The 27,468-nt window shown below is 47.5% G+C and overlaps 1 protein-coding gene across 1 annotated transcript; it reads right to left on the bottom strand.

Moving 5' to 3' along the window:
* Window positions 1–25,461, bottom strand: SH3BP2 (SH3 domain binding protein 2). Its single transcript, XM_060246132.1, has 12 exons — window positions 25,303–25,461; window positions 24,446–24,548; window positions 21,702–21,819; window positions 21,097–21,167; window positions 16,553–16,641; window positions 15,137–15,193; window positions 12,246–12,825; window positions 10,346–10,475; window positions 9,834–9,889; window positions 9,115–9,196; window positions 1,156–1,215; window positions 1–829 (listed from the first exon to the last, which is right to left on the bottom strand). The coding sequence occupies exons 1-12, from the start codon at window positions 25,436–25,438 to the stop codon at window positions 692–694; spliced, it is 1,620 nt and encodes a 539-aa protein (XP_060102115.1). The 5' UTR covers window positions 25,439–25,461; the 3' UTR covers window positions 1–691.
* Between the last annotated feature and the right edge of the window lie 2,007 nt (window positions 25,462–27,468).

The following is a 27,468-nucleotide window of genomic DNA, read 5'->3' as shown; positions in this document are numbered from 1 at the left end:
TGGCTTCAACCCTCCCTTTCAATCAAGGACGTTTTTATTAGCTCATCTTAGAAAGGCAGTTTAAAGGGTACATCAGAACCTGGTTAGAAATGTACTGCCTGCAGCACACCTTTTGGTAACAAAAACTGGATACAGCAAAAGTATCCATTTGTGCAGGAAGGGTAACTGAGAGAAACGTTACAAGGAGATTTGGTTCTTTTCCCAATCCATTTCTTCTTTTGTAATTTTGAATAGATTTATAATAAAAGCATTATCAACTGCTTCAATACATTGTCAAGCATCAGTGTCAAACAAGTCAAGAAAACATGTCTAGCACCTCGCTTTCAGAAATTTTCTTCTGCCATTCGACTTCACACCATGTGCTTAGAGACCCGGAAGCAGCAGTTCTGCTGAAGAGCCAAGTTGGCAGATTCCATTGCACCAAACTGTATTAGTCTCTTTTGGCAATGTGACCTGACCTGTTAATGACATGATATCCACCAATCCAGTCTGAAAAAGGGTACCAGGCGATTTCTTCAATAAAACCACAGTCTATAGGAGAACCATAATCAGAAACTGCCCCAGACGTCATGTGAAAGAACAGAAAAATAAAGTCCAATATTGCAATCTATGGTCAGTTTATGGGGCAGGAAAACACTCCTCTTCTGATTCCGTGTTCCCCTTGCACATTGATACAGCAAATGAAGGTGCATCACCTTGGTCCAGAATAGCCGTAAGGAAACTGAAGCGTCAGGTTGTTGTGGCCAGGCAAGACGTGGCAGGAGTAGTGTTCAACCAGACTTCCAAGACTTAGGAATTGTGCATCCGACTCCAAGTAAAACTTTGAGTCCTGGTGCAAGATTGAAATGGAAATCAGAGATTACTGGCCAGAAAAATCTCATGGAACTAAAATCAGAAATGCTGAGGTCAATTCAACCATCTCAAATTGGACAGAACAACACTATGGCTCCAGCTACACATGAACATGCCTCAGTTTTGTTGACATTACAGTCAGAATACTATAATCTCTCTCTTCAAATATCCAGACTTTGGCCAATATGCATTCAGACCAATCTCTAGCTCACAGATTGGGGGAGGTGAGGTAAAAAAGCTGGCTACATATCATATTATACACAGAATTCATATTGTGTCAGTACATACTGTTCTTCTACTAACCTGTTGAAATATTCTGTAGTTTCTCACTTTCTCAATGGATTCATCCCACACAACTAATACCTTGAAAAGGGAAGAAAAGCATAACAACATTTTTAACAATATCCCAACTATCTTCAGCCAGTATCCCACAAACAGAATGAAAATGTGAAAGTGCCATTTAGATTAAAATAAGGATGCTTATCATTAAACCAAATTCTGCCACTGTAGCCCTGAGCAACCCAACGAGTGAGGCCCAGGCAACTTTGCTCAAGGGGGGCTTCTCTACTCCACCAGCAACTCAGCTCTGCAGCCTAAGATGGCCTTCTGTCCAATCCTCCCCACCTTGCCTGTTGAACCTGCCTTTGGCAGGGGGGTTAATAGCAGGCCTGAAATGTTTTGAAGCTGCTGCTTTTTGTTTTACTAAGGGCTTTTGAGTGATATTTAACTACAGAAAATTGAAAGCCATTCTGTGTGAAATGGACAAAGAATAAGAATTAGTAGAGACATGATGTTATTTTACTTTCAGAAGAGTGTGGTGGGGGTCAGTGTTTCTTGTGTAGGAGGACTAAAGGTGGGTGTGGCTCCACGGGCAGAGGTTTCACATTACTACATATCCAGCCAGTTTGTCTTTCCAATCCTGGCTTGGGCACTCTTCCACTTTCCATTTTGTTGCAAATATAACTCTGACCACTGCTATAATGTATCTTAATAATTCTTCAGATTTTTATTTTAACATTATTACGTAAAATACCCAATAACATATTCTGAGCTTTCATAGTACATTTGAGTTTTTGTATTTCTGCATGTATTTCTTCCCAATATTCTCTTGTCTTTTTACATGGCCACCACATGTAAAAAGTGCCATCCCCACCTCTTTGCATTTCCAACAAATCCCTAATATTTCTTGTCTGTCTTCTCAACATCCTTTGGGCTGATGTACCATCAATAAGACATCTTGTACCAGTTTTCTCTTAGTGCTTGACTAGCTGTAAATTTTATATCTTTCATCCAAAAGAGTTTCCCAGTGTTGGAAAGATGCCTCTTCCACAAAGTTTTGCATCCATCACGTTATAAAGACATGTTATTCTACTTTTTCTGTCTCTGTATCATATTGAAGTAATAGCTTCAATATTCATCCTAATAAATTATCTTTTTGTTGCATAATCACCTTTTCAAATTCAGTCAATTCCCTTATTGCACCTCTTTCTGTATAGACATCTTTTTTAAGTCTTGAAATTAATAAAAAATATAATAGGCATTATACTCTTTTCCCTTCCTTTTATCTTTTGTCAAAACTTGGCTTATCCTTGTAGGTTTATCATATCGCTGTATGTTATGAAGTCATTTTAAAAAATATGTTTATCATAATATGCATCTATGGGTTTATATTAAAGGTAGGGTGGCCAGACCGTCCCGGTCTCCCGGGACTTTCCCGGTTCTGGCCCCCAATTCCCGGCTCCCGGGCTGGGTATACCGGGACCATTAAGAGGTCCCGGTTTAGCCAGCCAGAGAGCCGGGGGCCGCGCGCCCGGGTGGGGAAGGCGGCGAGTGAGGGAGGGAGCGACCCTGTGCGTGCGCAGATCGCTCTGAGCACGCGCAGGGACGCTCCCTCCCTCCACGCTTTCCCCGCCCGCGCACGGGGCCCGGCGGTGGCGGCGGAGGCCCGGGAGGGCGTCGGAAAGGCCCGCGGGGGTCGCTGGAGGCCCTCCAGCGACCCCCGCGGGCCTTCCCGAGGCTTCCCGGGCCTCGCAACCCCCACCCCCCGTCCTCCTCCGCCCGGGAGGGCGTCGGAAAGGCCCGCGGGGGTCGCTGGAGGCCCTCCAGCGACCCCCGCGGGCCTTCCCGAGGCTTCCCGGGCCTCGGAACGCCCACCCCCCGTCCTTCCCCGCCCGAGAGGGCGTCGGAAAGGCCCGCGGGGGTCGCTGGAGGGCCTCCAGCGACCCCCGCGGGCCTTCCCGAGGCTTCCCGGGCCTCGCAACCCCCACCCCCCGTCCTTCCCCGCCCGGGAGGGCGTCGGAAAGGCCCGCGGGGGTCGCTGGAGGCCCTCCAGCGACCCCCGCGGGCCTTCCCGAGGCTTCCCGGGCCTCGCAACCCCCACCCCCCGTCCTTCCCCGCCCGGGAGGGCGTCGGAAAGGCCCGCGGGGGTCGCTGGAGGCCCTCCAGCGACCCCCGCGGGCCTTCCCGAGGCTTCCCGGGCCTCGCAACCCCCACCCCCCGTCCTCCTCCGCCCGGGAGGGCGTCGGAAAGGCCCGCGGGGGTCGCTGGAGGCCCTCCAGCGACCCCCGCGGGCCTTCCCGAGGCTTCCCGGGCCTCAGAACGCCCACCCCCCGTCCTTCCCCGCCCGGGAGGGCGTCGGAAAGGCCCGCGGGGGTCGCTGGAGGGCCTCTAGCGACTCCCGCGGGCCTTCCCGAGGCTTCCCGGGCCTCGCAACCCCCACCCCCCGTCCTTCCCCGCCCGGGAGGGCGTCGGAAAGGCCCGCGGGGGTCGCTGGAGGCCCTCCAGCGACCCCCGCGGGCCTTCCCGAGGCTTCCCGGGCCTCGCAACCCCCACCCCCCGTCCTTCCCCGCCCGGGAGGGCGTCGGAAAGGCCCGCGGGGGTCGCTGGAGGCCCTCCAGCGACCCCCGCGGGCCTTCCCGAGGCTTCCCGGGCCTCGCAACCCCCACCCCCCATCCTTCCCCGCCTGGGAGGGTGTCGGAAAGGCCCACGGGGGTCGCTGGAGGCCCTCCAGCGACCACCGCGGGCCTTTCCGACGCCCTCCCGGGCCTCTAGCATTCCCCCCCCTTCTTCTCCGCCCGGGGGGGGCGTCGGAAAGGCCTCTCTGCCGCCGCCGCCGCCGGACTAGCCGCAGGTAAGGGGGCCGGGGGGGGGGCTGGCGGGAGGGGGTGGCCTTCCTTCCTTCCCTCCCTCCTTTCTTCCTTCCTTCCCTCCCTCCTTTCTTCCTTCCCTCCTTCCTTTCTTCCTTCCTTCCTTCCCTCCTTTCTTCCTTCCTTTCTTCCTTCCTTCCTTCCCTCCTTCCTTCCTTCCCTCCCTCCCTCCCTTCCTTCCTTCCTTCCTTTCTCCCTTCCTTCCTTCCCTCCCTCCCTCCCTCCTTATGTTCTTATGTGACGCAGAGTGTTGGACTGGAGGGGCCACTGGCCTGATCCAACAGGGCTTCTCTTATGTTCTTATGTGACCCAGAGTGTTGGACTGGATGGGCCACTGGCCTGATCCAACAGGGCTTCTCTTATGTTCTTATGTGACGCAGAGTGTTGGACTGGATGGGCCACTGGCCTGATCCATACCATACCAAACCTTTAATGGCATAATAGATTCAGATAAAAATACACAGAATATAAAAATTTAAACATTGGAGATAAAATCAAAATAAAACCGAGCTTACAGATACATTCAAACATGCTCAGAATTAAATTTAAGGATGTCAGCCAGAAATTTTGCCACAGCCTCACTAACCACCCCCTCAGTATCACTCAATAAATAATAACAGGGTGGCAGAATAGACAAATCTGGAGAAAAAGAAAGCTTGCCAAATAAATCTTTACGGAGGTTATGGTAAAAAGAACAATCAAGCAATATATGCTGGATTGAGTCAGGGGTATTCGCTCCACAGGAGCAAAGTCTGTCGGCTAAAGGGACTCGCTGATATCTCCCTTGTAAAACTTTGGAGGGAAACGCGTTTAGTCTGGCCAACATAAATGCCCTGCGATGACTTGGAGTGGTTAGGTCTGATAGATAATTGGGCATTTTGCCACAAAAAGCATAAAGACCTAAGGAAGCTGGAGAGCAAGTATAAGGGAGAGTTGGCCGTAATTTCGTTTCCTCCAATTCCCACAGTCTCAGTTTAATACATCTGAAGATATATGACTCTTCAGAGGTAGAAAAATCATCTACCTCTAACCCCAATTGATTGAGTTTAGACAGAAGCACTGCTGTCCAGGACGAAATATATGGGTCTCTTTTCATACAATCAAGAAGGCTGTTGGGATCTGTTCTAAAATGAATTTTGAGCCAGAATTTAAACACTGCAATCCAGGCTTTTGTCTCCACCAAAGACTGACCCACTTCAGAGCAGAGAGCAAAGTAGGACACACATTTTGGCAAACCAAGAATTTGTCTAAAGAATGAGGCTTGAATGCCCTCCACTTTCCTGGTAAAAGCTGAGATCCATATGGGGATACCATAGAGGATTTGGGCAAGCGTTTTGGCTTTGAATACTTTAATAGCTGCTGGAACTAATTGGTTGCCCCTTGCAAAGAAAAACTGTTTAATTTGAGCAGCTGAACACTTAGCCAAGTTGATGGTGTTGTTACGATGTGAAACCCAGCTTAACTTGTGGTTAAAAGTGATCCCCAAGTATTTAAAATTTTTTGTTTGCTCGATTGTTGAATTGCCAATAAACCATCTCTGTGGGCCCCAGCAATTTGAAAAGACAACTACTTTAGATTTGGTATAATTGATAGTAAGTGAATTACAATTACAGTAGTCATAAAAGGCGTTCAAATACCTTTGCAGGCCCACTCTTGTACAAGAGAGGATGGTAGTGTCATCGGCATAAAGTAATAAGGGGACCGCTCGGCCTGCAAGTTTAGGCGGATGACCATTGATAGGGGTCAAAAATTGTGCCAGGTCAGTTAAAAATAAATTAAAAAGATGTGGGGCCAGCACACAACCTTGTTTTACCCCCTTTAACACTGGGATTTTACTAGTCAAGTCACCGCTAGAAGAAAATTTCACTTGGCAAAAGGTATTAGAATGAAGTTTCCTCAAGAGAAACAGGGCTTCTCTTATGTTCTTATGTGACGCAGAGTGTTGGACTGGATGGGCCACTGGCCTGATCCAACAGGGCTTCTCTTATGTGACAATACTGACTTTGGTGGACCCAAGCACTGATTCAGTGTAAGGGAGCTTTGTGTTTGTGACTGGAGTAGACAATACTGACTTTGGTGGACCCAAGCACTGATTCAGTGTAAGGGAGCTTTGTGTTTGTGTCTTCTAGTGCAATTTTGTTCTCAGATCCTGTATTTACTTCATCAGTATATGGGATAAGGCACTTTCTCAACTGTGCTGCATAATGCAGCCTATTTATTTTGTCCTGTTGGCTCTGTTGGCTCTATCTGCGCCACCTTCATCACTTTCGGGGTGTGGATCCCCCAGTGGAGTGGTCTCCCGACTCCCTCCGCCGGCTGTTTCTGATAGCCCTGCGCCCCCTCTTTCATTTGATATGTGTCCCGTGCGGGTGCCACCCTCCCGCCGGGAGATGCCGCAAAATGAGCCCCCTTGAGGCTTATGGCGGCAGGGCTCGGGGGAAGCGAGCTAGACTGCTGTTCTTTTGAGGGGTCACTTCCAGGTTCCTGTCCTGCATCTCGACCGGTGTTATTAGTGACAGGCTGCCTCGGCGTGCCGCTGCGCCGGCCCCCTGGGTCCCACAACGATGGGACCGATGCCACAGGGACGGGCTCGAAACACTCTATAACCCCTCAAAAGAACAGCAGTCTAGCTCGCTTCCCCCGAGCCCTGCCGCCATAAGCCTCAAGGGGGCTCATTTTGCGGCATCTCCCGGCGGGAGGGTGGCACCCGCACGGGACACATATCAAATGAAAGAGGGGGCGCAGGGCTATCAGAAACAGTCGGCGGAGGGAGTCGGGAGACCACCCCACTGGGGGATCCACACCCCGAAAGTGATGAAGGTGGCGCAGATAGAGCCAACAGAGCCAACAGGACAAAATAAATAGGCTGCATTATGCAGCACAGTTGAGAAAGTGCCTTATCTCATATACTGATGAAGTATATACAGGATTTGAGAACAAAATTGTTTCTGGCGGTGATATTTGGGGGATTTTTGGGGACGTCACAGGAAGTGCTGTGAAGTCACTTCCTGTTTCCGGCAGTGGCATTTGGGGGAAATGATGTCATTTGGGGGAAATGATGTCACAGGAAGTGATGTCACTTCCCGTTTCCAGCAGGTGACGCGGGGGGAAATGATGTCACAGGAAGTGATGCCACTTCCTGTTTCCGGTGGTGGCATGACGTCACCGGAAGTGCCGTCACCGGAAGTGACGTCACTTCCTGTTTCCGGCGGCGCGGACGCTTCGCGCGCGCGCACCCCTACCCACCCACCCACCCCCCAGTGTCCCTGGCTGGCCTTCAGACATTATGGTCACCCTAATTAAAGGGGATATTGGAGGGTTAAGCTGCCCTGAGCCTGCTTTGGTGGGGAGGGCGGGATATAAATAAAATAAAATAATTCTTCATAGAATCGCCCAAATTCTGAATAAACTGTCTCAGATTACGTGGCTTCTGTTTTACATTATAATTTTTTTGACTGATGTTTTAGTCCACAGGTAGCTATGCAATCCTACACCCAAGTCTATTGTTTTTAATTTTATTAATCTTTCATCTGGGTTTTTAATCCAATCTGCAATCGAGACCAAGCTAGCTGCTTGGTAATATAATTTAATATTAGGTACTGCTAGGCCTCCTCTTTTTTCTCATTTTGTAGAACTTTAAATCCGATTCTTCTTTTTTTGCCGTTCGATATAAACTTATTTGTTTCTGCCATTCCTTCAAAGTCTTCTCTTGGTTCTCCTGAAAATCTCATTGGCTTTTGATACCATTGATCACGGTGTTAGCTGAGATGGGTGTCATGGCAGCACACTCCAGTTTTATCCAGCTGATCAGTTCCAGAAGGTGGTACTACGGGTCGGATGCACCGGATCTAATCTTAAACTGGTAGCTAAATCAGATTGGATGAGAGATAACTTTATTGGAAAAGAATCAAGCAAAATCGCCACAGCTAACAAGCAAGTGTGGTAGGCCCAGGTGACATCAGGCCCCAAACCACCCTAAATAACCTCTCTGAACAACATTTCACCCATGCAACTGGAAAAGAAAAGAAAGTCTTCTTTGTCACCATCCGCATTACCTCGTAGGTCTTTAAATGGGCTCTACAGCACAATCTGTCTTCACAGACCTCAGCTCCCCAGTACATCGGGCAGTAGGATAAGGGGACACCGATAAGCAACCCTTTCACAAGCACCCTGCTGTCAAAAAACTGATTATAACTTGTAATGTATGTAAGTATTTATGTCACTAAATGTCTTTGTCTGTAAATGTTACCAGGATTTGCACCAATATATAGCTGAGATAACTGACAATTACCTAATTAAATGTAGAGGTAATTTGTCACACCTGTAGAGTCAGACCAAGTTGACAGGTAGATCCTTTTGATCTAGCTTTGACAGTTCAACATCTGAATTCAGGGCTATATGACAGCTCTCTAATTAGATCATGTCAGTGATTGGGCAGCCAATTAACCAGCCAGAATATATTCAGGCTAGGTGCCCACCAACATCATTCTTCAAGAAGAACAGGAGATCCAGAAGATCTCAAGGAACATCAGGATGTTCATTCAGCACTGATGATAACAAGGAAGACAGGACATTAAGACGTCTGTCAGTGTTGTGGGCCTAACTATGAGAGCGTCTAGTAAGTAGGCTTAGATAACTAGGCAATGTAGGCTGCACAGTCCAGTGTAGAGGAAGGTTGGCTAATTGCCATAGGTTTTGTTTCTGTGTTCCTTTGTGCCTCCTGTGTTATTTTAGTGATTTTTATATCCCTTTTTATATCCCTTTTTATATCCTTCTAGCAGGCCTTGTGGCATATACTCCCTGGGCCTGGATGTCTGTTTTGACATATTAGCAGCTGGGTGTTTAATAAATAACACCTGTGGTTCTTGATACTGCAAATCAACCTTCCATGCTGGCACCATGTTTGATGCTGGCAGCATTCCATGCTGGCTCTTCTACCTCAGACCAACATGGCTGCCTCCTAAAACATGTTGATAGAAGGGCCTCTGCAGAGGTGCTCTCCAGGCTCACAAAATTCCCCACATAAATATGCACATAAACCATGCTGTATGAAATCCCCTTTTCAGAGAGAAAAGAGACACTGCATTTCATATTCAAGATAATTCTTCTCTATTACCTTTCCAGTTTTTGTTGATGAATTTCTAATGCAGAATAATCCAGTTTTGGGATGTCCCGTCAAATTTTCTGATTTGAACATCCTAAGATAGTGTGAAAATACGAATGGTCACTCTTTGAGAAACACCCAAGGAAGCCTGGACTAGAACCACTAGGACTAAATATGACAACTGACTTCTCAATCACAAACACTAACATCTTAAGTCTGATTAAAGCTTGTAAAGCTGACAAACCCATGGATGATGCTCAAGGAGCCAGGAACGCGTTCCACCTTTATAGGAAGTAGGCACACAGGGAACTATATAGCCTGCCCGCCTACCTCTAGGGCACCCTTTCATCACTAATCAAAACGGGCAGAAATGTTAACTTCATTAGGTGAAATAGAAGACACAAGGGACAATGCAAATGTGAAATGCATAGGGATTGGAATATAAAAATTGTTCCTTTCACCAGGATTGAAATATCATTTTTTAATTATTATCCAATAAATATTCTTTTTCTTGCACCACTGGCTTTTTGGCCATATTTGTTTGGTTACTGGAGTGGCTCCTGCTATTTACCCTTTCATTACAGCAGGACAACTGCTGTTCAGTGAATGCCGAGTACCCAGATTTCTGGCTTCTGTCTCTGCTTGAGCCATCACTCAACTTTCATCAATGTTTCCACTTCACTAGGATCCACTTATATCCTAAGTAACTGCTTACGAGGAAAATAATTTACCTTTCAACTTCGAGGGATTCAGATGTATTGACAAATACTGAATGAGGCAGCTCAACCTGCAAAACAAAAATGCTGAGCTGTGAAGTCAAAAGAACAACCATGACGCATGCATCACTCCCTGGACAGGGAGAGCGAGAGTGACCCCACTCAGACTCAATTTTCAGGCCCCAATATTTGAAGCCTTCCACTCCACCCATCTTCAGCTCCAAACAATTTTTTTGCAAAAAAAGACAGTAGCATTTAAGTGACAGGCCCTGCCCTTGTGCTCTCAGTCTGCACTGCATGAAGTCAGCACACCTGAAAGCTGCCTCCTCTGTTGTGAAAGACCCACCAGGTGCCCCTGTTACGTCTTGTGAATCTCGTGCAAATCCCTGTGGCCAAAGTGCATATTCTGCATATTCATTCTGTAACAAATGGAAACAGTTCCAAGAACAGGCCACTCAGCACGGTCCCATGGATCAGGCAATATGACAGGCTGGATATGTGTCATCTTTGAGAATGCACGGCCTTACTTTTTCATAGTTGTCATCTGAGTCTGTGCTGGACACGCTTGGTTTTGAAAACACTTCTGGTTTCTCAAATGAGGCACCTCGGAAGCTCTGCCCATCCGGGGGGGATCTCCGAGCAGAAACAGAACCTAAACTGAAATTAGAAAGGATACATAGCATCACAGTCACATAAGTAGACTCAAGTATTAACAGTTCAGTTTCATATTGTTATTTCAATTGTCAGTTAGTCAGTGATTTTTAGATTCTGCCATCTTCAGAGACTATTTTACAAGTGGACTGAGGGCCAGTGTAGTAGACAGAGTGTCAGACTAGGGTGTAGGACACAGAGGGCTGAATCCCCATCTACTGTGAATGTTTGCTGTCTTCTCTCTCTCAGCCTAATCTACCTGATGGGGGTGGGGGTGTGTGTGTGAGGATAAAACAGAGGAAGGGAGAGCAACGTTGTTGATTCCCACTAGGGAGAAAGAAAGGGGGGCAACATTTCAGGCCTCCAACAAAGTGAGCTGCGCCACTCAAAAACTTAACGCCAAAATAAAGTTTGCTGGTTGTGAAGGTGCTGCTGATCTCCTGCTTCATATCACCAACATGGCTGCCCATCTGGAATTATCATCAGGATAAGGGAAGCCCTTCTCTGGAAGTTAGTTTAATTTTTTGGAGATGGGAGTGGCTGTACAATCCTCTGAGTCTATCCAAGAGCTGCAAATGTTATCAAACTGAAGTTTTCTAAGTTAACCACAACAGCTGGATGAGAACGGATGTTTCCTCCAGGCCCTCCCGGGGCAGCCAGAGCCCTTGATGAGCAGGGAGCTGCCAGCCCTGCCCTTCCATTTAAAAATGCACTGACTGCCTCAGGGGAGTGTTGCTACTGAATGTGCCAGCTAACAAGTCAGTCTTTGTATGCCAGGTGCATCCTCTGTTAATCTGCAGAGCTCTGGTATCCTTTTTGTGATGATACAGTCAGCTAAAGTGATGACACCATGAGCTGATTGTCTAAATACCACAACAGAGCACACAGTTCTTATCCCCCTTCTGTTGCCTTTCCCCCTGTTCTGAAGCCAAGAAGCAACTGAGAAAAGGACAAAGTGAATTCCCTCCAGCTGTTTGCAGAGAAAGTTGCCTGGTCAGTGATGTGTTTACTTGGGGACCACATAAGACTGCTTCTGGTCAGACAGTGAGGACTTCCCCAGTATTCAAAGACTATCCGCAAGCTGAGGTTTGACAGTAAAGAAAAAAGTTTGATCTTAGGTTAGAATGCCATGGGTCAAATTGGAGGCAAGAAAGGAACAGAGAGTTTTTAAATTCATAATCCTAGAACAACAGTAGGGTTTTAAAGACTGTGATAGCCAGGGCCTGAGATGAGAAAAAATGGTATTTAGATTCATGCACATATTGACAGGTGAACCACAAGAATTTGTGAGCAATACTGGATTCCAATTCCAGGGTAAAGGTGTGAATATGCACGCAAGAGGGCAAACTCATTCCTACTGCATGACTGAACATGGACCAGGGTCTGTGGCTCAGTTCAGACATCACAGGAAACCGTGTCTTATTTTAACTCTGGTTACTTGGTAAAACCAAAGCTCAACCCACGAGTGATTACTCAAAGCCTGCTGCCTTCTTGCCTCCTCTCTGGCTGCGCATTCACAGCAGTTGGGCAACATGCAAGGACATCTCCGAGGAACAAGCCAGGGTGAAGTCAGAATTCCACACTGATGGAAACCCTTAGTGAAGACTCACTGTGAGGTCAGCAAACCAACTAGCTAACCCTCCACAACCACACTTAGTGGAGTGGCTTCTCTTCACAGTTGGCATCATGGAACAAGAGTTTTGTGTAATGTCTGGACTGAGGCTAAATATTCACATGGGACAGCTGTCACAACATGCCACCTGCTGGGCAACTTACTGGGGAGGTGAAGGCTTCTCCAGCTTGGGCAGAGGCACAGGTGCCTGAGAGCTGGGCAGCGTTCTGGGCGTGGGCAGCGCTGGCTTGCGGCATCCCCTCAGTGGCGTGGCATCTGCAGGCATCGCAGAAGGGTGGGTCAGTCGGGGCTGGCTGCTTGGCAGTGGAGGGGGGCCTTTTGCAGAAAGCCTGGTGGACACTCTGAGTCCTTCACGGTCTTCAGCAGTAGCGGAACTGCGGGCGACGGGCAGCTGGGCAGCTGGTTGAGAGCCAGTCTGCAGAAGGCAAGCGGGCTTTCTGGCTAGAGGAACTGGAGGCACAGGCGATCCTGGCCCACTGGTTTGCTGACGCCTTAGCTGGGGTCTCACGGGACATTCCGCTTGGTGCTGGAAAGGAAGGCCCCCCCTCATGCGCAAGAGAGCTTCCGGCTTCAAATCAGGTAAGCTCTTCCTGGGGGGCGGCAGGGGAAGCACAGCCACACTGCTCTTGCCGGGCAGGAAGCGCGCCCGCGCCGCGGAACAGGAAGCCTTGCCCACCGGTGGGACTGGCGGAGGGGGGTATGCTGGGGGAAGGACGCTCTGATCTGCAGCTTTATAAAAAAGCAAAAAAAGAAACAGGTTGGGATTATATTCAAGTCTGACTGTCCATGTCTTTTGAACAAAAATGGAACTGGACATGTGACTGCATCTTACCAATAACCAGAAGCAGACTGCAACAATGCATACAACAAACATAACAGATACATCACCAGTATGCAACAAGACAACTCAGACATGATAATGAATAGAAAAAGTTACAACTTTTTTGTCACATCAACATTCTCCCTCCTTAACCCACTTCAGGCACCTGGGCTGGCAACTGGGTGGGTGACGTGGACCTCAGGACCGAACTCTTCCCACCTACACCACGTGATCCAGGGGGCCACAGGCGACTTCACATTCATCTAATCGAAAACTCTGCTCAAGCTGGGCCTTTTATGATTTGTTGGACTTTAATTATTTTGGGTTTTGAACAGTAGGAGTGTTATGCACAAGATGTTTTTTTGTCTGTATTGTTTAAGAAATTAGAGAAGAGAAACATTTTAGATTATGCTGAATACCTTTTTCTACACAGAGTGAGGGTGTTGTTATTCTACAGGCTGGGCCTAAAGTTGATCCTTCCACTGCCTGAATAAAGTCCCCATGATTCCTAGCAGGAATTTCCTAATCTCCCTCCATAGCTTCCTGCCACTGCTGCTTTTAGGCAGATCAGCAACTCTGAAAATCACGTTGAGTGGTGAAATCCAGGTTCTCTGTCCACCTGGCCCACTTGCCTGTCTCCACAGATCCCCCATACTCACTTCTGCCCACGCAACATAGAGGGTCAAGCAGAAGGCAAGACTGCCCCCACAGCCCCACGCCCAGCCAGCATCCATGAAAGCCTCCTTAAAAACCAACCTCTACTGCAAACAAGCATCAGTAATACAGAGAAAAATGAGCACCCCAGGCCAATGACAAAGGGCAGGCTCCCTATTCAGAAAGCAGCAGCCACAGCAGGCCACCAAGCACCATCACAGAGCAGACCAGAGAATTAACACACGATGTCAAATAACAAATCATAAAATTGTGAATCAATAGCGCTTTCTTTGCTTAAGAACTGCCCCCACTCCATTCCAAGAGCAAGCAGTGGAACACCAGAGAACCCTGCTCATGCCTGGGCCCCTGCCCCCAGCCCCTGCTGCCCTGCCCCCACAGAGTGCGGCACACCAAGAGAGGGGCAAGGAGCGATGGAGCAGAGGGAGCATCCTTGTGTGTGAGAGAGCCGTGCTGCCCATTCACAGGGTGCCCGATTGTTTTAACCCTGCCCACTGAAACCCCACCCCAGTGAGGTTCTGACAAGTGTCTGACCTGAGAGCTTTGGCAAGGAAGCTCCCCAACTGCAGAGCAGACACAGAGAAGCTCTCACAGCCCTTCCTTCCTTCCTTCCTTCCTTCCTTCCTTCCTTCCTTCCTTCCTTCCTTCCTTCCTTCCTTCCTTCCTTCCTTCCTTCCTTCCTTCCTCCCTCCCTTCCTTCCAGAAGCAGCTGCCAATCCTGACCCAGGAGACCCTCCAGCACCCTCCTGGTTTAAGGTCAACAATGACAGGAGGGAAAAGGCCATCTCCTGCCTTGCGTCTCCCTTAGAACAGCTTTCCCCTCTACTTCTTCCCAGTTTTGAAGAGGAAGAACAAGGTCGGGGGGGGGGGGGGGACAACAGAATGACTGGCTGAAACAATAGCAGCCTGAGCTTCACAGGTAGCCCCTAGGGCATGTGGCCCCTGATGCCCGTGGAGTGACACTAGCCGGGTGCCTGGGCAGGGTCAGTCACACCTGACAGCATCAAGCCATTTCTGACCACGCTGAAAGCTAAACCACATAACTGAAAGAAAGGTGAAATTTGCAGAAGATGCACAAAAATCTACCTGTTCTGCATAGACACCTGTGGAAACTCACTTCTAGAAACCAGCCAACATTTGGGAGAAGGGTTCTAAAGAAGGATATAGTTCAAAGGATGTCCTTTGGAAAAGAATGGCAGGTGGAGTTGGAGATGAGGCAGGCCAGACCTAATGCAGAATCCAGAACGAGCTATTGGGGGGAGGGGGGAGCTACAAATACAATGAAACAAATTCTTGGTTTGAGGTTACAGTACTGCAAAAAAGAGGCTATCTTGACAGGGCAAGAGGGCCACCTTGCCTTTCACTACGGACGTCTAAATCCTTGCTACAGTGCTGTTTTCAGTTAACCTATTAACTTGCTTCTCCTCTGATCTTCACATCATACTGGGCTCTGATTACTGGACCACATTCAAACATTCTACACAAGTGTGGATGTGACCAACAGGATACATGGAAATGTTAGAACTTCACAGCTCAACATACCTTCGCAGTCTGCACTGTCTGGCTGTAAGTATTCTTCTTCTTCATCTTGGTCATAATCTGAAATCAGGTTTCAAGCATTAAAACAATCCAGTGTGAATGACACAACATACATTGTGGTTTCCACTGCAATAGCCTTACAGCAAGTTCACAACACAGTCAGTTCAGCCAGGAGTGAGTCTGGCTGGGATGGAAGTGACTTCCCATAACATCTGCACCCTTGTTGCTGGGTGTGGAGACAGGAGTATTCAGCTCCCAGAAAGGACAGGTAATTCTAGCAGAGGACTAATAAGGTCAGAGGAAGCTTCACTTCTCACAGGACCCCCAAATTAGCACAGGCCTGCCCCAGCAACAGAAAACAGAAGTACAAACCAGACTGGAGGGACAATCCAAAAAAATTACCAAAAGGGGTGGGCAGGGGGGCTCTAAGCAAGATCTGCTGTAAAAGGCACTGGTTCATGAAAATCAGTACTGAATTAATTAAAAAAACAGATGAGGAGAAAACTTTAAAAAAAATTGATCAGACATTGTCATTTTTGCTTACATATTATATTTTGCCCTTATCCATTGTTGTAGTTGTGAGTATTGATTTGCATTTTCGAATATTTCTCATTTAGTTTTTACTGTGATGTTCAACCCAGTTCAGATGGGTTCCTCAATAACAGCACACACTCAGTAGAGAAATATCAAGATGTGTAGCCCTGTTAGTCTGTCTGTAGTGGTAAAAAAAGAACAACAGTCCAGAAGCACCTGGAAGGGGAAGGGCTTGTACGACTCACAACATTTTGTTTGACTTAAAAGTGCTACTGGATACTTGCTCTTTTCTTCTACATACCCAGTAGAAGCGTGCATTCTGGAATTCTATCTTGCTCATTTATTCTTACTTCATGAAAGGAAACAAAATGCAGACCACAACAAGGAAGGATGGTAAAACCAGACTTTCTATGAACTGTTAATTGACAGTCAGCCACTTTAGAAGCAGAAAAATGTAGACAGGGTATAGACAGGGTTTCATTTAAATGTTGGTGACTGGCCCCATTCCCCCACCAATAGGAATCAGTGGAGAGAACTGCCCCTGAATCAAAGAAGAACCTACTGTAAAATCGAAGCCCATTATTGGAACTCATGGGGGACTAAAATCTGTGCAAATTGGATGCCACGGTCTTCAAAAACAGCTGCCTCAGACTCTCTAACTGGATCCCCATTGAAAATAATGTTCCTGAAACTCTGGAACCTGAAAAACCACATACATTTGAATCCCAAACCAGTCATGTCCTACCTGAAAATAAACAATCATAGTAACTACACCCCCCACACCCTTCCAGTCCAAAAGTTATAATGATTTGTTTCTCTGAGTGCACCCCTAAAACTCAGTACATCACCTTTACTGGATGGCAAATTTCAAAACTCTATTCTCACCTGAATTTTCTGTTGAATGCTGAGAATAGTTGATATTAATTGGACGTTCTATTGAGCCATAGAAACTGTCAACATCTGATCCAGAGTCACTGAAAATAGAAGGGAAAGTAGAGTTAGGCCACAAGCACACTGGCCTTATGCAAATTATAAAACTAGAGCCCGCCAAGTTGCAGAGATAGGAAACTACTTATTTGCTGTAATACTGCTTAGCTACCTTTTGTAATAAGTTTATTCTGTGGTCACTGGTGAAACTTCAGCAAAACTGTTGAAGTTGTTCAAAGGCAAGGAAGGAAAGACAGGTTGCTTACCTGTAACTGTAGATCTTCGAGCGGTCATCTGTGCATTCACACTCGTGGGATAGAGCGCCTGCGCCAATCCCCGAATCGGTATCTGAAAAGCCCGGGATTTTTCCGTGCTCGGTGCCAATGGGCATGCGCAGGCGTCCCAGTACGCATGCTCACTGGGGCCAGCGCGGGGATCCCGCCAGTTCCTTCCTGACCGCTGGAAGCCCCTACTGGAGGGAGACCATCAGCAGCTGGGAAGGAGGGCGGGTAGTGTGAATGCACAGATGACCAGTTGAAGATCTACAGTTACAGGTAAGCAACCTGTCTATCTTCTTTGTGGTCTCTGTGCTTCACACTCGTGGGAGACTAGCAAGCAAGACATACCTGGAGGCAGGAAGACGGTCAACCGGAAGAAACAGCTTGCAGCACCGCAGTTCCCAACCAAGTCCTCTGCTGAGCATGCAGTGCTTCATGAAGGCATGCGGAGAAGACCAGGTGGCAGCCTTGCAGACATCAGTAAGGGACACGCCTCTCAGGAACGCCACTGACATGGCCATCACTCTTGTGGAGTGTCCACAACGGCTTCTTAGCCAACAAATAACAAAGTTTAATCTCAGTAAGCCATTTTGAGAGCCTCTGAGATGAAATCCTGGAACCTAGCTTGGGTGCAGCATATGAAACAAAAAGCTGCGAGTCCTTATGAAAAACCTTTGAATGGTTTAAATAAAACAACAAGGCACGCTTAACGTCCAAAGCATGCAACCTACGTTCCTCATCCGAGGAAGGAGTAGGGTAAAAGGTGGGTAACCAAACTTCTAAATTGAGGTGGAACTGGGAGACCACCTTCGGCAGAAAACTACGTATTTTTCGCACCATAAGGCGCTCCGGACCATAGGACGCACCTTCCTCCTGGGGGGCGATCCGCTGCCTCCGCCTCCGATCCCGGCGCTTCCCCCGCGCCTGCCTGCCTGCCTGGCTCCAGCTTCTTCCAGCAAGTGCTGGGATCGCTCCACGCTGCCCCCACAGCAAACCCAGCGTTTTGCGAGTGCCGGCTGTGGAGAGGGGGGCGTGCTTCCTCCGTGCCTGTCTGCCTGGCTCCAACTCTGACGCTTACAGCAAGCGCCAGGATCGCTCCCTCTGCCCTCCGATCCCGGCGCCTGCTGTAAGCATCAGAGCTGAAGCCAGGCAGACAGGCACGGAGGAAGCACCCGCCCCCTCCGCAAACCCAGCACTTTGCGAGCACCGGCTGTGGAGAGGGCAGCGTGCTTCCTCCATGCCTGTCTGCCTGGCTCCAGCTCTGACGCTTACAGCAAACGCCAGGATCGCTCCCTCTGCCCTCCGATCCCGGTTTGGGAGCTCTGGAGGTGGCCTGCACACCCAGGTTCCTGGAGGTCTTAAGGCTTTTGTCTATTTCCTGCAGTGCACTGTCCGTGGTAGTGCTAAAGAGGCCATCTCCCTCAAAGGGCAAGTCCTCAACAAAGGCCTTGGTATCTTGCTGCAGGGTAGTTGATTGTAGCCATGAGTGACGGCGAATGCACACAGCAGACGTGATGGCCTTAGCCGACACATCCACCATGTGCTTTGCTGCAGCCAACTGCTGCATGGCCACAGCAAAGCCTTCCTTCTGCAGCTTCCTAGCAGCAGCCTTTTTGTCAGGGAAGAGAGGAGGGGGGTGAGTTGTTCCCATACGGAGTATTGGTATCTAGCCATGCATGCTGCATAGTTAGATACCTTTACTCCGAGGGCCCCTGTGGAGTAGACCTTCCTTCCCATATTGTCCAGCTTTTTCCCCTCCTTGTCGGGTGGGGATGAGTGGACCTTACGTGCTTTGGATGACGACGAGACGAGACGACGACTGAGTTTGGTTTCGGGTGGGTGAAAAGGAACTCAGCCCCCATCTCCTGGACCCTATACATGTGGTCCAGCCTCCTGGACAATACCGGTGTCGAAGATGGTTTCTTCCAGGGCTCCTTAACTGCCTGTAGAATCACTTTGGTGACCGGCAAAGCGATTGCTGTGGATGTGTCCCTTTGCATAATGTCAAAGACATTATCATCCACGACGGGTTGTGGTTGCATCACAGGCAGGGAGAGGGTGGTTGCCATCCTCTTGACCAGGTCGCCATAGGACTTCAGATCCTCCGATGGCGAAATAGGAAGATCTTCAGTCATCTGGGACCCTGGTGAAGGCTCCAAAGCACCTTCCTGGGTGTTGATACCGCTCTCCGAGTCCGATGAGGAAGACTCCCGGTGTACAGAGTGCTCAGAGAGGATCGGCGTCGATTCCCGGACTGGCGAACGGGTCGACGTCGATGGTCGCCGACGAGTTTCAGCCGCTGGAGCGGTGCACCTCTCCGGAGGGATCGATACTGATGGTCTTCGAGAATGGTGCGAAAGCCTCAACATGCAGGATGCCTCCGATTGTTGATCCTACTCCGCAAACTCCCTTGGTGGATACCACTGGTATGGAGGGTAAGGATACGGGTAGGTGGGCGGCCGCTGACGCTGCTCCCACGATGGTAGCGGTGGGAAACGGCGTGGTGCCATGGAAGGCTCTAGCTCCCGCCTGCCTCTGGCTCCCATCGGGGTAGACGGGTCCATCGGCGCCAATCCGATGCCTCCACATCGGAGATAGAACTGCTCCCACTATGACGCCACGACCCGGATGACGAGGATCGCTGGGTGAGATCGATCTCCTGCTCAGATGTCGAGAGACAGGGCTGCTGAATACTGCCTCTCGATGCCGATGGGCTGTGGCACGGGGATGCCAGGATCTTCCTCGGCGGAGCAGATGTCGTCGGTGCCGAAGCGTCTCCAGAAGGCGATGGAGTGCGGGGTGTCTTCCGCTTCTCCTTGGCCTTCTTTGGGGTGGATGCTTGGGTCCCTGAGTCATCCTGATGCTTCTTGGCGGGCGTGTCCACTGATCCGTCATGGGATCATTTTGTGGAGGAGCCTCGCTCGATCAGCATTTTGGTCACGATTGGGTTCACATCGGCCAATGTGACCGTCGGGGCCGGAGTGTCTGCCATGGTCGATGCCAACGGGCCTGATGCCGATTTCTGAGGGCAGAGTGCCAATTCGGTTAGAGCAGCCGAAAGCTGCACCGCCCGGTTCTTCCTCGTTTGCTTGGAGAAGCGGAGGCAGTGTGGGCAGGACTCCACACGGTGCGCTTCAACCAAGCAGAGAAGACATGAAGAGGGAAGATTGTCTGGGGGGGCAATCTTCTTCCCACAGGAGCGGCAGCGTTTGAAAACCCCTCCAGAGACTTTCCATAGATGCCAGTCGCCAAAAAACCTGCTCAGAGTCCTCTGAGGGGAAAAAAACTTTGGGGGGAAAACAAACGGGGGGGAAAGGCCCTGTAGGGCAGTCCGACAAACACACACAAACTCTTTTTTTTTTTACCTATCTAAACTAACTAACTTATCTAACTATCTACTCTAAGAAAAACAACAAATGGGCTATGTACAACGATAAAGGCAAAGGCCAAAATCTCACCGACCGGGGACACGAAAGGCAAACCTCTCTGCGCAGCGGTCAGAAAGGAACTGGCGGGATCCCCGTGCTGGCGCCGGTGAGCATGCGTACTGGGACGCCTGCGCATGCCCATTGGCACCGAGCACGGAAAACTCCTGGGCTTTTCAGATACCGATTCGGGGATCGGCGCAGGCACTCTATCCCATGAGTGTGAAGCACAGAGACCACGAAGAAGATATGCAAGGCAGCAAATGATGCTTTCATGGCCATTACACTGCACAACTACACACAAGGTGCTGTTAGCTGGAAAGCTGAGCTGACCACCACACAACCACAACGTTAGGCAAGGGTTTGACCCAGGGTTTGCAAACAAAAATGACAACCAACTCTACAATGCTGTAAGCAGCCAAGATGAAAGCTACAGAACTCTGGAGCCTCTGGTGATTTACACACAACCTGAAAACAGAGTTTCAACAATTAAACAAAATATATTTTTTTAAAAGCTCTTTAATTATAACTACATAACAGTACCAGACTCTTGGTGGCCAGCAACACAATTCATAAAATTGTGACAGTGGTAGGACTGCAAAGAGCTGTTGAGAATATGAAGCAGATTCGTGAGGCTTTTAAAAGAGTGCCGTGCAGAGTCTTCACAGAGTACTATTACAACGGCTGCTATTTAAAGGCGAACACTTCTTCCAGTTTTAAGTAACACAAACTACTTTACAAAATGCTCCTTAATACAAGTCACAAGAATGACTGAGAAGTACAATGCGTAAGGTGTAACCTTAAATCAGCGATTGTTTCCGTCTTCTCATGGAAATGATCTATTTCTCTCCTAAGTGAGGCCATCCAGTCCTAGAAGACAATAACCAGACTTTATTCCAAAGGAAACAATTTTGAAACAGACACAGAATTGCACAAACACTCACCCAGCTATGAACTGTGTGATAATTTAGCACAGTTCGACTAGAATTACCATGGCACAGCAGCCAGAGTATGCGAGTAGGATTTGGAAGACCCCGCTCCACCAAGCTGCTCCCTGGGCGATCTTGGGCCACAGAAGGTTGTTAGGAAGACAGCCATGTCTACTACTCTGAGCACCTCAAAGAAGGGCACAACAAGGCAATGAGACTGACTAGAATGTGAGATGTTATGCAAAATAAGGGAATCCCTACGAAGCAGATGAGTGCTCAGGATCATTTACACAGAGAAGTCATTTTACACGTAAAACTCTCACAGTGGGATTGTACTATAAATCTCTGAGACCAAAAGTTCTGGATGAGAAATTTTCAGCAGAAACCTGGACTGTACTTTGAGAAGGTACAGCAATTTCTTTTATTATGCCAAGTAATTTGCAACATACTGTAGAAACCATAAACATGATTTCACCTTCCTTTCATCTTCAGAGGCAGCAGAAAAAAACCAGGTCCGGTGCTTCTTGCTAATGTGAACCAACTTGAAAGGGAATACATTGCTCGACGTTGTTTCCTCTGCTGCCCTCATAACCCTGCAGGACAGTGAAAGTAATACTTTTTTTTAAAACCCTCAAATTCTGCTCTTTGTACACATGGCACAGGGTATGGCACAATTACTGGCTTCCCTGTGTCAGAACTTGTATCTTTGCTGCTGGTCCTCTGTAATGTGACCAATGCTGTATGGTAGTTTTATTGTGGCTTGGAGCTGGATTGTTACTGAACCAAACTGACTCCATGTTGTAACCTCTGCTTAACCTAGAGTGCCTGAATAGTAATTAACCTTGCCCCACTGGTATCCAAAATATTTGGGGCTGTAGAATGAGTTATGTCTTGTCTCTGCACATTCTCACACTGAGACCCTTTGAAGCCGAACAGCCTGGCCTTCGGAGTAGGGAGGCATCCTCTCTACTGATAGTGATGGTGAGAAGACAGCTGCGCCCTACAATGTGAATTGTGGCTTTGTGAGATGTTTGCTTTACGTGTATAAAATCAAGCTGATGCTGGCTCTCGCCATTACTGTTATCTTGCCTTTTCCAGCACCTAGTTCTCTTCAATAAAATCCTAGCTTTGTAACTAAGTATGGGAGCCGTTTGAAGTTCTTGAGTTCTGACACCCTGTTAATGACATCCATGCGGCTGAGTCTGCAATGCTTTGTCACGGAATCTTTGCCAAGAGAAAGTGAAAGTTCTTTCAGTCCTCAAAGAACTCGTACAAGTTGCACGTCACCTGCTAAATCTGTGGGGTTTGGGGAGCGGCTGCAGGTCCACTGAAGAACATCTGCTCTGCTCATAGAAGGATCTCAGGTGGCAGGTGGAGGGGGAAGACATTTCTCTGCCAGAGACCCTGCACAGCCACTGTTAGAATACAGGGTGCTCAGCAAGACAGACCCCAGGAACACAGCCACATCATCTGCTCCACAGAACAGTCTCCTATGTGACTGGAGTCATGGGAATGCTGCCAGATCCTTGATTATTAAGCATGTATGCTAGCATTTGGAACCCAAATCTTGCTTGCTTCAGGGTCACTCCACTGAGTGCTGCATGCGCTTTTATAATGTAAAATCAAACACCATAAATAAGAGTAATTATGCAGGGAGTGGCAAAAATGAGAAACATTGCTCATAATTATAAAGATGTTAATTTCCCTTTAGTTATCACAATGCAAAAAGCATTCAGACACCCCTGAATGCCGCAGAACATACAGAGTGTTACCCAACACTAAAGACCTGAACTGATGAAGAATACAATCAAGAAAATGAATGGAACTGCAGGTTGTCTAATCTTCAAAATCTGTGCTGGTGGTTCAACGTACATAATTAACCTATCAGCACCAAGCCCCTTGTTCCCAATCCCTTATAGGATACAGGAGAAAGCACAGAATTGTACAAGATCTATAAAACCTATACTTGGTCATAGATTAGCATGTGCAATTCCCAAAAAAAGGAATATATTACTAGCACTATTATTATGGGTGGCATTCTATTATTATGGCTGCCAAATATCCATTTTATTTCTGGCCAAAATGTGTAGATTATTTCTTAGTTATACACATGGTATTCTGCTATTGGCTCAAACTAGATGACTTTGATGGTCCCTTCCAACTCTATGATTCTATGATTCAAACATCCAAACTGGTCATTTGCTCTTGGCGAAAAAACGGGGTTCAAAAGTAGGCCACTTCAAAAAAAACTTCTGTTACTTTATAATTATTCTTACAGCTAGCTAGAACATATGGATACAAGATGCCCTGGACAACTGTGCACTACTTATATTTATTATGATAAAATGGTGACCAGTGTTTTAACATCTTCCCACAAGACACAATATTAATCCATAGTAATCAATGGATATTTGTGTTGAGTGACTCTATAATGGAATAGAGTTCCCACCATAGGTAAGTTGTAGAGCCCAAGCCAAACCAAATAATCAAAAAAAGGCATATAATATCTACTATACAGCATCTTAACACTCTGATATCACATCTGTAGGGGGAAAAAATGAGAAACAGGGTTTGTATCATTAACTTTGCAATCCCAGGAGATAGCAGAATAGAAAAGAAACAACAGGAGAAGCTAATGAAATACCAAGACCTACAAACAGAGCTAGAGCACCTCTGGGAGAAGAAGGTGACCATCATGCCAGTTGTCACTGCAACCCCTGGAGCAGTGCCTGGAAGTCCCAAGAAATACCTGCACATTCTGGGCACTGAGCAAATAATACCAGCTCAGCTCTGGAAGGAAGTGGTGCTTGGAACAGCAGGAATCCTGCAAAGATACATTGGCAATTCCCAAGCACTTGGCTAGATCTCAAATTGCAGAACACCATCTACCAGTCAACTATTGGAGTGTGACCATTCATCATCATCATCCCACCAACACTACTGTGACTTTTTCAAATGGAGGTGCATTTGAAGACCTAAGAGAGCAAATGTATTCAGAAAAAAGTTGTGTGCATATCTGAATACATAAATAGCTTTCTGTTACTGATGAAGATGGAAGCCAGGTTGTTTTGCTAAACAATTCCCAAATAATCTAACTGCTCACTAACTTACCCTGTAAAGATGTCTGAACGACGTACACTGATGTACTTAAAAGGAAGCAGACTGAAATTATCCCAGTGGTGAAGTAAGTACAGTTGTAGCATATGACTCCCCACTCACCTGTTATAGCCCTTTAGTGAGAAGGCACCTTGGGGAGATGCAGATGTGCTGCTTTTGAAGTAGTAAACACAGCCCTTGTGGACAATCACAAACCTCAGTGGCCCTGGAGCAAGACCGAGGGGAGGGGGAGAGGGAAAAAGAGGTGAGTTAACGTAAGTAGGCCCCAGACATCTCTCTTGATTTCAGTGTCTGATGGCAAGACCTCCAGACCAGCAGCATTCCCAGATGCCCCATGTAATGATAAGTAACTCCACCCCTTTCCCTTCCCATCCTGCATCTGTACCAGTTTATACAGGCCCCCTGCAGCTGTGACCCTGGTTCTCTGACAATGGTTTGTAAATGGAAATGAACCGCAGCAACGCAGGGGCCCCCTCCTGTTCTTGCTTAGCTTGTCAGCCTGAGCCAGGGCTTGCCGCTGCTTTCTCAACCACTCTTAACCATGGTTCCTATGTTGACCGTGAAGCTTGAATTCAGGGATTGCAAGCCTTGCTTATGAGAGAACCTGATTTTAGAGGAGCAGAAGAGGTGCGGACAGGAGTGTGCTGTCTGATTTTCAAACTGCAGCTTACAGGGAGCCAGTGTTACAAGAGACCTGACTCCAGTGGATAAAGACACAGCCACATTTTGCACACATGCAGACTGGTAATGGATTTTCCCAAGTAAAAATGCAGCCTAACCAAAATTCAGGAATTTCAATAGAGTTGCAACAGAAGCCATTTACAAAGCACTTTTACTGCACTAAAAACTGGTAATGCAGAAAAGTTTGAAAAGAGAGACGCACCAATCAAATTCTGGTTCCCTCTGACTAAATGAAAGGTGAAGCGCTGGAAGCCGCTGAGGCATCCCTCCCCACTCACACTTTAAGAGCTGGAGCTGCGTGCCTCCTTTTTTGTGAAGGTATCCGGACTTGATGACACCTCCAGGCATCGTCATCAAGTTCTGTGCTCCAATCGCCTTCATGGGGACAGGCCAAGACATCTCTTCTGAAGTCATGGCTCTGAAATGGTAACAAACACTTGCATCAGTCAACGTGCCATGGGCTAATTCCACAAGTGATAAACAAGAAAGATCTGGGTTCAAATCTCCACTCAGCCACAGAAGCTCCCTGGGTGGCTGTGAGCCAATCCCTCCCTCTCAGCCTCATTGAGCCCAAAAGGTGGCTTTGAGGATACACTATATGCTGCCCTGACGTCGTCAAAGGAAGTGCATGCAGCAGACAAATGCATGAGAGGCTCTAAGCCAGACTCAACAGTCTTCTGTTTGTTACGGCCATGACTCCTCAGCTCCAAGCGTGCCTTAGCCTTGCAGAGCGGGCTGGCAGTTCCTGCAAAAATCCCAACCCATGCTTCCAGGTAGCCAGCTACAGGTGAGCAAATCTCAGCTCGGCTGATTACAGTGAATTTTCCCACACTGCATCAAAATGGTTTAAGGAAATAAATAACTTGCACATCATAGCAGCAAAGGTGTTAAGCAGCTGGGTGTAAAAAAATGAGGAAGTTTGCAGTCTATTTAAAATGAAATGACAAAGCAGAAAGTTCCAGTTTATTTCTGTACTGTGGAAAGACTAATGACTGATGAGAATGGAAGAAAATAAAACCTCAAAGGCAACCCATGTTTCCAGAGAGCTTCCGGGGCTTGTCTGCTTCCAAATGGCTACGTGTGAGTTTTAAAGAAAGACGGTGCAGGGAAGAGCTGCCAAGTCCACAATCCCCTGGCCGCAGACTCAGACAAAGTCTCAGGCACAACAGGCACTCTCTCTGCAACACCTGCTCACCTCACAGAACTGGAAGCATTTGGAGCACTGAAAAGCCTAGCCCAAGTAACAGAACATTTCTATAACACACTCCTGTGCTGTGACTTCATTAGTCTACAAGCACTTCACCCACAACTGGGGCTTTTTTTTCCCTGGTGGAATGCAGCAAAACAGAGTTTCAGAACCTCTTTGTGGAAACAAAATTCTAAAAAAAAAAAAAGTGTGTTTCTCCCTCATTTCCCTCTTGAGAGTTCCAGTACCTCTTTGTCCAGAAAAAAACTCCTGCCCACAACCATCTTCTCTTCTTGCTTTTTAAAAATCAAAAGCATTTGTGTGGAGCTGTTGATTTTCATTGGAAAAGTCATGCAGAGAGTGGCACTTAACTGTTTCAACCAGCACCATTTCCCTGGGGTAAATTGTCCCCAGAAGCTGCTACTTGGAGAGACAGGCTTAGCAGCCTCATGAGGACACTTTTGTTAAGAAAACATAAATAAATAAATAGATAGATAAAATCCATACACTAATAGGTTTGATTCCTGCTTATAGGGTTAAAAACAAACAGACAAGTGTCCAATGAAAGATACCTAATGCTAGCTGCCAGTATATAAAGATGTATTTGTGCACAAAGGGGGAAAATGCTGTTGTTCTTCCTGCTCTTTCACCATGCACACTTTACACCAGACACTGCTTTGATCTGCAAGTTCTCCTTCTCTCAAACTGGCTAACAAAGAAACCATTTGTGTACCAGCAGGCAATTAAAACCCCACAGGAAAGCCTCCATGACCTTCACTACTAATAGTGGTGCATGATCTTGAGGGTCATTACAACAACAACACAGGACTTCTACTGGATCCGTAGTGCTAGATGCCAGAAAGCAATTAGGAGACCATTCAAATATATTCAGAGTCCCAGTAAGGGGTGGTGGATAGAGCAGAGGTGGTGAATTTATTTGTTACGAGGGACAGATCTGACGTAAACATCACTTTGTCCACCCACACCATGTGTGCCATAAAATGTCATTAAGGAGCCAAAAGGTTAATTACCACAAATATAAGGGCCAAATAATACCAATTAAAAACATACAACATAAATATTATCAAATATGCCAAAATACAAGTATTTATTACAAATTAGATAAAAACAGATATAGGCCCAATAGTAACCTCAGAACAGGATAAAATCATACATAGTTATCAAACAAAACACATATGTGATCAAGACCATATGCATTTCAGCCAATTTGGCATTCCTCAGTGGTCAAACATATATA

The sequence above is a fragment of the Heteronotia binoei genome, chromosome 9 (genome assembly GCF_032191835.1).
Source record: "Heteronotia binoei isolate CCM8104 ecotype False Entrance Well chromosome 9, APGP_CSIRO_Hbin_v1, whole genome shotgun sequence".
Classification (NCBI taxonomy): Eukaryota; Metazoa; Chordata; class Lepidosauria; order Squamata; family Gekkonidae; genus Heteronotia; species Heteronotia binoei.
The sequence above is the reverse complement of the archived record's forward strand: the minus strand, read 5'-3'. Positions and strand labels throughout refer to the sequence as shown.

What these genes read in the sequence shown, in the direction of transcription:
- SH3BP2 (XM_060246132.1), bottom strand. Translation starts at nt 25,438, where the DNA reads ATGACTTCAGAAGAGATGTCTTGGCCTGTCCCCATGAAGGCGATTGGA. An exon ending in TCACTAAAGGGCTATAACAG is followed by an intron (nt 21,820 to 24,445) that starts GTGAGTGGGGAG and finishes ACTGTCCTGCAG; the next exon opens with GGTTATGAGGGCAGCAGAGG. An exon ending in GAGAAGCCTTCACCTCCCCA is followed by an intron (nt 10,476 to 12,245) that starts GTAAGTTGCCCA and finishes TTCTAATTTCAG; the next exon opens with TTTAGGTTCTGTTTCTGCTC.